Raw genomic sequence first — 11673 nt, 5'->3', positions numbered from 1 at the left:
CGTTTTTCATCAGGGTGGAGTTGAATTAGTAGGTACTTTCAACTTTCAAGAGCTTGATGTTGTACCACGTTTCTTCCCACATTCAGAGACAGTGACAGAGATACAGCTGGGAGATGTGGTGCTGAGTCTTTATGTATGTCTGATCATAGCAAGTGATGCCTGACCGTTACCGTGTTTACAGTTTTTACAGTTCATTTTATATTCCATTATATATTTTTATTATATTTTATATCGCCTTTCGCAAAAATAACCGTTTTAACTTTTTATAGTTGGTAGATTTTTTTTTACTGACGTTTAAGGACATTTCGACGTGGATGCGAAGACCTGGGAGGCGTAGTTTCTCTTTTACTAAGCCTACCGTCTTTTTAGCTCGGCGCTAATGCTCGCTCCTATCCGGCCAGCCCGCGCCAGCGAGTGGCTCCGCTGCGCTTTAGCGCAGCACTTCACCCCGGAGCCCAGCGTGCGCAACGAGGTGGTGGTCCTGGCGCTGGGTGTGGACCAGTACCTGCAGGAGGTGTTTCACCACCTGGCCCTCTGCAGCTCGAGCGGTACCGGGGATGGCGAGTTGGTGTCCGGCGAGGACTTCAGGCTGCTGTGCGGATGCCTGAGCCTGGAGGAGGAGGAGGTCTGCTCCGGGTTGCCAGCAGCGCTCACCTTCAGGGACTTCCACTCGCGCCTCTGCGGGCTTTTCGCAGCCCGAGCCGTGACGGGCGGCCTTCGCTTGCCCGTTACGGAGGAGACGGAGCACGTGGAGAGGGAGATCCGCACGCGGTGGCCCAGAGTGCGGAGGAGAAGACGCGTGAGCTTCGACCTGAGTCAGGAGCGTGCACGGAGCGGGCGATGTGGCCAGAGAAACGAGTCCTGCAAAGAAACAGGTGAAGTGGATCTAACGCCGCTAGGTTCATACAGGAGAACCTCCAAGAGCCCTGGAGATGATTAATGGCTGAGAAGGCAGTGCAGGTCCAGCAGTGCATTGCAATGCAATGCGTGCAAAAGTGTCATTTAAATCACTGTTATTTATAAGGGTGTAGGATGACCCATACACCCATTGCTGACAGATTTGCAAGTGCAAACACACACACAGCTTGTCTAGTCCCTGTAGAGAAGTATTACCAATAGAGTAGGACTCTCTAAAGCAGATAAACATCAACCTATTGGCACCATGCCTAATGCCAGACATGGCTAGAGGAGAATAAAGCCCCCCAGCATTGAGCTGTGGAGCAGTGGAAGTATGCTCTGTGCTTTTGGGATGTGTTGTGGAGTTGGGGATGACCTCACTAATGGTCTTGTTGCTGAGTGCAATCAGATCCTCACAGCAAAGCTCCTAAATATAAGAGAAAGCCTTCTTCCCTGGATAGTGGAGACAGTTACTCCAACAAAAGCAGGATAAACTCTTCTTAATACCCTTCATTTGGGAAAAAACAATAAATGAGCAGGTGTCCCAATACTTTTATCCATGCAGTTTATATAAAGGTTTGATGTGATTAGATTCTAATGTCAAGATTCAGTTAAAATGTAGATGATAATGCATTGATTCTGCAGCTCTATGCTTTTTTCAAATAATATTTCAAAAGCTTGAAAGAGGCAGGAAAAATGTCAAGCCTAAGAATCTGACACACTTTGACAAGGCCCAATTGTGATTGGCTACACAACTGCTGGCTCAGAGCATGCACAAAACATCAGGCAGGTCTTCAGGTATTCCCTGAATGCAGTGGTCAGTACCTATCACAAGTGCTCCATGCAAGGAACCGCCTGTGAACCAGCAACAGGGTCTTTGGCCCCTAAGTCTGATGGATGTGTTCCATGAGGTCACCTCACCTCACAACTTGCAGGACTTGAAGGATTTTCTGCTAACGCCTTAGTGCCAGACACTACAAGACACCTTCAGAAGTCTTGTGGAGTCCATGCCTCGAATTCTTAGGTCTGCTGTGGTGACGGGGGGGGGACCTACTACATATTAGGCACTACTGGTACTAATGTTATGGCTGAAACAAAGACAGCCTGCGATAATGTATCTTCATCCTCACTGTGGTAACTGCAGGGCTGGACATGCAGCAGCAGAGAACAAGGCGGGAGCAGGTAGAGATGGAGAACGCCAGTCTGAGGGAGCTGGTGGAGGACCTGCGCTCGGCTCTGCAGAGCAGCGATGCCCGCTGCATGGCCCTCGAGGTGGCTCTACGAAGGGAGCGGCTGACGCAGTCCTGCAGACTCGGGGGCGCCACTGAAAGACAGAGCAGCTCTGCCCGAGATGACCCCAGAGTGAGACAACCCAAGAGTTCCGGACGGGACAGCCGGCGGCGCACCAAGGACCTGCTGCGGGAACTCGAGCTGATTCGGGCTTCGCGGGACGGACAGCTGCAGGAGGCGATGAGGTTCAACCAGAGGCTGGAGGAAGAGCTGGCAGTGGCCTACGGAGAAGTCAGTAGGCTGGAGGAGACCTTGGGCAATATGAGGAGAGAGAGCACTGAGATTAAGAAGAGGGCAGAGGAGGCAAGAAGTGCTCTGGCTGCAGGACTGAAAAGAGTCCGAGACATCCAGGATCTGGCCCAGCAGGTGGCTCCACTGCAGGAGAAGATTCAGAGCCTCAAGACAGCGCTAGAGAGACTCAGGTACCTGCAATGCTTTGTTATGTAAGCTGATGACTAGATTCCAGTTAACCGCAGGAATGGGAACAGCAACAACAAAAAGTAAGATAGAAGTAGGGGTGGGAATTTGACAATACACAGGAGCATATCATGGATATCGTCAATGCTTAACCCTTAAACCCTCTGGGATTCGCTGGTGGACCGAAAGTGTTATTACAAACTTCTATTACCAGATAACAGCCCCTCCAGTTTGTACAGAGGCCCCTGTAGTTACTGAGTAATACACCTTAGTGTGTAATAAGCCTATATTATTTATAGGAGCATGGTATGTTTGTGCACACCCTTTCTAATGAATGCATTTAGCTACTTTAAGTTCCACCCATTGCTGACACAGATGCAAATGCATACACACGCAAACAAAGCTTGTGTAGTTTCTCATCATGTCCAGTGGAAAAATCTGCATATTTTGATTCATAATGAAGCGGGTTACTCAGATCAACACATGTTCTTGCACTGGTGCTCCTAAATCACAAGTCTGCCCAAAGTTTAAATAAAAGAAACCAATTGGAGTGTGTTTCCTGCTTGGATTTCGGTGCTATTCCGTGACGTTTGTGCCACGGAAATACTCAGCCAGTCTGGCACCAACAATCAACCCAAGCTTAAAATGATCAAGCTTAAAATCACATTATGTCCCAACTCCGATGGTTGATGTGAATATTACATTATTTTCTACATTTTTTGAGTCCGAGGTCAAGATTCGTTAGTTCTAATTCTGCAAACTGTATACTTTAATAATAAATATTAAATCCACCAATCAGACATCACATTAGCTTGTTGCCTTTGCTGACATTTAATTGGGCTGAATGGCAAAGGGACATGCGTTATCTTAGGGGCTTGGGCCTCTTTCGCTCCAGATGCTGGGTCTGTATTTCTCAGCTTCTCAAAAAGTGGAGTGGCAACTCCTCCCACTCAGCCCGATATATAAACACTGACTTCTGAGGCGGCGTGGGCAGCAAGGCATTAAGTCTACTACCTCCAGTTTCAGACACAGTCGTCGTCTCTGACTTATAGAAGGAATAAGGAAAAAAGAAGGGCATAAGACACACTGTAGAACCCTGTTTCATATATTTAATGTACAAATATATGTTCTATTAAAAATACAAATTTCGCATAATGCTGCTTTAAGTGTTAGACAGGATTCTGAGGCAGGAAGGCACCCAGTCAAGTGTGAATTGAAGGTTAGTAATCTAATCTAATCTAATTTTATTTGGTGAAAATGCTGTCAGCTCAGGATCAAAAATACTCTAATAAATTAAATATACTAATATGTTATATTAAATCACATACTTTTTACATACTTACTAAGATATTTATGTTCTATTTGGTTAAAGATGTGGACAGTTCATTAATTTACCTTACAGATGCCATACTTAGCCATACTAAACACCCCCCAGATTAGGTGTTTTCCAGATGTGGGTAACGTAAGCTTCTTATCACATCAGCCACACACTTTACTTTAGCAATTTCATTGTTTCTGCTAACAGGTCTTGCACATCCTACATTAACTCAGAAAACTGTAGCCTGGTAGTTACTGTCAGGGGCTCTGAGGAGAAGAAGGATGATCAGAGATGAGTCAAACAGTAGGAACTGTCTGGAAACAGAATTAAAGAGACCAGCATTTTCAGGATGTGTTTATAGGCGTGCTCACCTTTCCTTAGAAACCTTTCAAGTTTGTCCGCAGTAATGCAGGCCTGTTTAGTATCCTGTTGTAGCTCATTAGTCATTATCCTTTAACTATGACTACAGCAGACAATCAGCGCAACGTGTCATTACAGTATTCTGCTGTATCCTGTGTTAGCGCCGCTGCTGCCTGGGTTGTCTGGCAGGGAGTCAAGTCTAAGCACATCCTTTCAGAGACAAAATAGCCATGTGATTAGAAGAGGCCACAGTGTTGTCCCTTTCCTCCATCTGTATGTTACCCAGAGCCACTTACGGTTACACAGGAATGTAGTGTTAGGAGTCTTTCCCAATAACTCTCAGTGGTGTATGATGGTGTGCTTGCCCAGTCATAGACTCAAACCCCAGTCTGCTATGGGGAAGGCAATGTTGTACCCACTATGCTACACAAGACACTGTATACAACAACATTGAGGTGCTGAGGTTCTGACACCCACATATTTACATATTTAGGAGAGAAATTACCTAAATTTATTCATTAGAACATTAGAATTTTTTTTAATGTAAAATGCACTTCAATTTATTGACAAGAAAATTAATTTGCATAAATTTCCGAGAAAATTAACCTAAATTTATTCATGAGAAAATGAACTTAAATTGAATTTATTTTATGGACACATTTATTTACAAGAAAATTAACCTAAATTTATTTATGAAAAATTAACTTAAAATGTATTTACAAAAAAATTTACTTAAAATTTATTTACAAGAAAACGAACCTACATTTATTTATGAAAAATTAACTTAAAATGTATTTACAAGAAGATTAACCTAAATTTATTCACAAAGAAATTTAAATGTATTTATTTATGAAAAAACAGTTTCATATTAACAAGTTTATATCAATTCAGATCAACAACAAACTGGCTGCTGCTCATTTCAGTTGTTTTTCAGATAATCAACAGCAAAACATCACCATTGCAGGCATTTTTATTGGCGTATGTAGTCCATATGCCAAAGAACAGATACAGTATTTCGTTGCTGTCAGGAAAAAAATCTCTCTTTTTGTATTTTAAAAAATGTTTTTAACTTTATGACATACTTTAATACATTTTCCGGAAACATCACCAAAATGACTTCCATTGACAATTAAGAAGGTCTTCCTCTGTAAACTTTCTATTTTTGAGATATGAGCTTCTTGCATGATGTGACGATATGTTAGTGGCATTTCCCACCTAATGCTCGTTATTATGTTGCAGAAATGTCCAATAAGTCTGTTCTGCTGGATGACAGAAAAACAAAAGTACACCAAAAAGCATTTTTTGCAGGGTGTTAAATGCTGCTTTTGACCCGAACAACTTGAATAGAAATCACCTCGCACCTCGTTTTAAACGAGACTGCAGGGCTGACACTAGATTTTGCAGATAGGTGCTGCTATTAAAAATCAAGACTGTTCAGACTTCTGCTGGACAACAGACTTTTTTTCACACACTTTCATTTTATGGCAGCTAATCAGCCTAAAGAAAACTCTGCAGTAGGCCTACAGGACCCAGTTATGTTGTGACTTCCACTAATCTTCCACTGGTGACACGCAGAGGTATATTTTCATATACAGTACATACAGTCGTAGCCCTGCTCTGATGTAGAAGAGTCAGATTTGATCTCCAAAGGAAGGTTTAGTGTGATAAAAGACACAGCACTTAACAGAAATTACAGTTCATATGAAGCAATCAAAATAAGTACCTGGGGCGTCTTAAATACACATTTATCAGAGCTAATATTTCACCTATCTGCCACTACCTGTGATTAATTATATCATCAAAGTAGCTGTGTGATGGTGTAATGCTCATTCCTTCTCCAGACAGACAAGCCAGAGCCTGCTGCTTAGCTGCTTAGCTTACCTAGAATAGTATCAACTATGCCTGCAGAGACGCCCCTTAACACAACACACACACATACACACACACACACACACACACACAAACACACACAAACACAGATGCACACTACAAATCCTAACCTCTGTTGCACAGTTCTATGTTCTGCAGCATATTGCTTAACAAAGTACACACACTGTACGCACTATATGAAATTGCTCACAGCTCTTTCTGACTCTCTGGCAGATCCCAGTGCACCTGCGGGGTTTCATGTGAACGGAGGCCTGGCACTCTGGTCGAGTCCACACCCCGTATCCTCCCCACGGGCCGAGACGAAACCTTAATCAGAGGAGGTGAGAGGAGCTTACAATTTTGACCCTGATTCGATTATGATCCATAACTTAGGCTATTTAGTCACTGTTGTGGAGCTAGGCACAGATATTTGGAACTTTTAATGGTGTAAAGGGCCTCTATCTTGGAAAATGGACTTTATTGAATAAGCAGTTTGAAGCAACATTTAAATATTATTAATAATGCATCATTCACTCCCTCAGCCCATACAGCCCATATATGGAAACTAATCCCTATTACAAGAAATAACATTTACGTTTAGCCCCATCCATTCATATTTTAGCTCTCAGGAGTGTTTCAGCTCTGAATGCTGTCTGAATGAGGCACAGCCAAGCAGAACAGCGTCATGTAGAAATGAATTATAATCAGTTATGAACATGAAGCCACGCAAACGTTGGTTTGCCTAGAAACGTTGGCTGCCTACTACAGCATTCTCTGACCACTAGATGGCGGCTTTGCCCAGCTTCACTAATGCAGCATTAGCATCGCTACTGCACTGACCACTGGACTCGCCCAGCAACGCTACTGCAGTGTTAGTCACAAGCCATGTTCATGACATCCTGGGTCCTTCACATCTAACAACTAGTAAATACATGGTCTCCATCTTAAGTCCTTCACCAGGACGGGTCACTTGAATGGTACATAATAGAGGTCATTTTATGTCACAGAACCTTTTTCACAATAAAGAGCAGAGATTCCCTACTGTTGAAATGCCACTGACTATCCTATATAGCCAAAACGCTCCAGCAAAACCAGGCTTTCTTGGTTTTGTTGGTTAAATGATATTCATTCACATTACACAAAATAATTAAATGATTTTATTACAGCATTTAAAAAAAATAGGCAATCCAGTGTATCTTACCTATCTTACCTGTAGATAAATAACCTTAATGTGCTTGAACTGAGCACTGTGTAGCTGTATTATCAACAAAAATACAAATATTGAATCAAATCAAGACTCCGGGAAAGCAAACTACATAAGAAAACCCCTATTTAAAACTGTAGGACAGTGTCGTGCCTCTTACAGGTCTGCGTTATGAAAACGGGGCTGAGGCACAGCTTATCTCCACTCTCAGATACAATTCTTCTGATGGAATAGGCTTACAGTTAACTTACTGTTCTTGCTGTGGCAGAAGAAGGCCTGCAGAGGGCAGTAGAGGGCCGTGCAGCATCTGACGAGGAGGAGGAGAGGAGTGAGGAGGAAGGGCAGTGCTGTCTGCTGGAAGTGAAGCGGTTGATCAACAGGCTTCAAAACTGCTCAAAGGGGTGAGGAGAGTCATCACGACACACACACCACAGTTCAAACAGGATAGTTTGGAACCGCAGATTATCAGTTAATATTAACACACGTGAATGTGTGTGTGTGTGTGTGTGTGTGTGTGTGTGTGTATTTGGCCAGGTGTCACAAGACAGCTGTGTGCCACCTGCTCCTGTCCCAGAACTCGAGTGGACATTACAGCGAGCCGTGTGGCTGCTCAGGGTCACGGGAGGCAAAGATGAGGGCCCGGCGGCACCACGCTCTCACAGACGAGAAAGAACCGGAGAAGGTGAGGCCGTATTTCACACACCAGCAATAAAACCAGACTGTGAGGAGTCTGAAGAGGATTATAACTGTGTAACCATCTCCCCTGTTGTGTGTGTGTTTTGTGTGCGTGTGTCAGGACCTGCAGCTGAAGCCGGAGGAGGTGGACAGATTGCGTTCAGAGGGTCAGATGGTGCAGACGGAACGAGTGCGTCTGTCCTTGCTGGAGGAGAAACAAACAGACACGCTCTCGCTCCTACTGAAGCTACGAGAAAAAGTACGTAGCTGAGAGGTCTGTCACGTGAATAGGGCACCTTTTTAAGGGTCAAACATTTCTAGATTTTTAATAAAAGCATTTGATAGATTTTATAAACATTTAAGTGAAAAATTTAGACGTACATTTAGTGCTGCTTTATTGATCACCTGGTTGTGGGTTCAATACTTCCTGTTGGACTCTCGAGCAAGGCCTCTTAACCCTCTCTATTCCTCTGGCTTTCTAAGCTGGGATATGTGAGGAGAAGACATTTGCTGTACTGTACATGTAGAATGACAATAAAGGTACTTAACTTCGGCATAATGCACAGCAGCCAATCAGAACAGATGTCATTTACATATATGAGTCTGAAAGGCACAGTAACAAGAGACAAAGAGAGATTAGAAAATAATTAGTATAATTTCATATATATAAATAATCAGGTCTATTCATGGTTCACATTTTTCAAAATGTGGGACCGTTTACCACAAGGTTTATTAGAGGAGCCACCTGGTGGTCAAAACATTGGACTGCATCCAAAAACCATCAAAAACCTTTTATAAACATTTTATAAAGTTAAACTTTATGTGAAGCACCTTTCTCATAAACACCTTTACATTTAGATTTCAGACACTTATCAGATGCCTTTCTCTAGAGCCACTTGCAAAAGTGCTTCACTGTTTATTCCGAAAATTTACTTAGCTAATCTGTATAGGCTAAAGTCCAAAAGATACCTCGAGCTAGATGCTGACAAATACAAAAGGCAGTATGGATGCCTGGATACACAATACTCAGCATACACTACACTTTACCTGAATGTCAGTCAAATCAAGTAAGACATAAGTACAATCATGAGCCTAAAGCCGCATTACACTGCGAGTGTAAACACACCCAAGACTCATTTAAACCTTTAAATCACTTCAGAAGGTGATCTAAGACGCATTTGAGCTGCATTACAACCAGGTAAACACATGCGTCTCTCCAAGATTCATTCAACAATCAAAACTCCCCAAAGTACAACCCAAACACCAGTAATAATTGCTGTGCCTTGAGTAGATTGGGAATTTCCCCACTGCGGGACTAATAAAGGACTATCTTATCTTATTTGCATATTCTGTCCAACACAGGCATCAGATTTCAGTCTGACTAACCAGAGACGCATTTGACCACTAAGTGTAAATGCATGAAGCTAATATACAATGTATTGTTTTTTTAAACCAATTTGGATCACCAGTTATCCAAGCCTTACATATTCTCCCTCTATCACATGCAATGCCCCCGAACCTGGGGGTTGAAGACCGACACACGCCTCCTCCAACACTTGCATAGCCAGCCTGCGCCTCTTTTTACGAACTGCAGAAGATGCAGCGGAAGAAAGCGTGGTGTACCTGGCTCTGATGCATCAGCCAGCAGATGCCAGTGATAAAGCGATGTGGGGAGGAAGTGCCATCTACCCACCCTGGAGAGAGCAGGGCCAATTGTGCTCTCTTTGGGCCCCGGCTGCCGATGGCAAACAAGCCACTTCTGTAGTATCAATAAGCCATTTTATTTTTTGGTGCCCAGACTGCAAACGCACAGTCACTCTGCAAACACACCCATTCCCTTTGAACAACAGCAAGCTAATTCTGACATGTGAACCTCAAGGATTTTTGATTATGTGAAAGTGTGGAATGAATATAATAAGTGACCAATTTATTTAGTCCTTTAAAACACATAATGGATCTGAAATAATAGGAACTTTTTTATGCCTCACCAGAGAGTCTCACAGAGAGCCCTGGGGAAAATTCTGTTGAACACGTTGGATCTGTGCAGCAGAAAAAGCCAAGGTAGGTTGTGCAGTACTTAACATACAGTACTAGACCCTTTGTTCCTTGATTTGACGAAGATGTTAACCGCTTTCTTTGCCCACAGATCCTACCCCTGTTTTTCAGGTTGTGGACACTCTCTGTGAGCAGCTGGTCTCCAGTGAGCTCCTGTGTGGGGAAGAAGAGGTCAAATTGGGGTCTCAGCCCAGAGCGACCCCAGGTCACCGAAATGCCAATAACCCCCTTCTCATCTCCTGCTGAGAGAGAGAGAGACTGATCACACCCATCTATATTCAGGCTACAGACTTTAAAAAGGGGTCCTGTACAGGCCACACATGGGTCGTGGGTAGTGGTAAAAGTTGCCAGTGGTCTAAGGACAGTTTCTTGATCTGGTGATTGATTGTCTTTGTTAAGCAAGGTATTCTGTTCAGGCCCGGCATCACAGTCAGAGTGGTTCTAGATTTTGGCATAAGGTATTTCACCCCTACTTTGTTAGATGTGAATCAATAGACATTTCCTTTATTTCAGTCCGTTTTGACAGGTGATGAGTACTGGATTGCACACCAAACAGCTGAACCGTGGTCCACAGAGGGTCTTGATCAGGCAACATCAGGCTTTTACTGTGTTTAGCCCCCAGTACACTTTATCCTGCTTAAGAAGAGCTTGATAATTTGCCAATATGTTAGATCAGGTGTTCTGAGGCCTATATGCCTTCATTACTTGTTAGCTACATTTGGCACATGGGCTCTGACTGGCTAAGCAGTCTAATGTGCTTCCATTATGGCCTGGGGGTTGTAAGTTTGAATCCCGAGCCATGCCTCTGTGCCATCACTTTCATCCGTGCATATCAGCTGTCCATAAATGCTGCAGTCCTTACCTTCCTAGTGTTAGGAGCATTGCTAGTGATAGCTGGATTGAGAATGGGTGGGTTAATTGGATTTACCACATTGTAAAAAGGGAAAAGGTAAACTCTATGTAGCCTTGTACTGCAAAACCAAAGAGGCTGAAGTCAGACACCAAACATGTCTTGGCTGATTGTCTACATTTGGTTGAACCTTTGTCCTAAAGGTAACAATTTAAAGAAACCTCTATAAAGTCAATGCCTAATCTATCTCTGAAACAGCCGCCTACACCACTGAGCCTCACTGAACACTCCAAAGCTTCCCACCCGCGTATCACATGGTAAATTATCCTAGCGCACATTATGTGTGAGATGTATGGAATTTTCTTAATCTGGCAACCCTACGTGTGTTATGTGTGATCGCAGCACTTTTAGATGCTGAAAATTGCAAAATGTTTGTACTGATTTTGTATATTTGATTAATTTATATGAAATGTTATTAAAACTATTAATACTAATGTTATTTTTTTATTAAGGTTGTTTGCTATTATAAAACAATTTTGCATCCACTGATAATGCACTGATAAAGCTTCCAGCCTTGATGAAACTCACAGTAGCTCATCTGTAACTGAGCTCTGACATCACCTCATGTGATGTCCCGGGCAAATATCGTGATGCAACATAGTACTCCTTATCATGAAGAAGAGTCACAAGAACAAAAAGTGATAAACACGTGTCCCCACTGCTGTAACTGCTGCCTTT

The 11673-nt window shown here is 43.1% G+C and overlaps 1 protein-coding gene across 1 annotated transcript; it reads left to right on the top strand.

The window, feature by feature from the left end:
- Positions 1–258: 258 nt before the first annotated feature.
- Positions 259–11323, top strand: LOC140543111 (EF-hand and coiled-coil domain-containing protein 1). The gene is made up of 8 exons (XM_072666131.1): positions 259–875; positions 2042–2609; positions 6386–6492; positions 7624–7756; positions 7890–8037; positions 8152–8289; positions 10022–10091; positions 10177–11323. Exons 1-8 carry the CDS (start codon positions 380–382, stop codon positions 10329–10331), a joined length of 1815 nt encoding a protein of 604 aa, XP_072522232.1. The 5' UTR covers positions 259–379; the 3' UTR covers positions 10332–11323.
- The last annotated feature ends 350 nt before the right edge of the window (positions 11324–11673 follow it).

The sequence above is a fragment of the Salminus brasiliensis genome, chromosome 21 (assembly GCF_030463535.1).
Source record: "Salminus brasiliensis chromosome 21, fSalBra1.hap2, whole genome shotgun sequence".
Lineage (NCBI taxonomy): Eukaryota > Metazoa > Chordata > Actinopteri > Characiformes > Bryconidae > Salminus > Salminus brasiliensis.
This window is presented reverse-complemented; position numbering and strand designations above follow the sequence as displayed.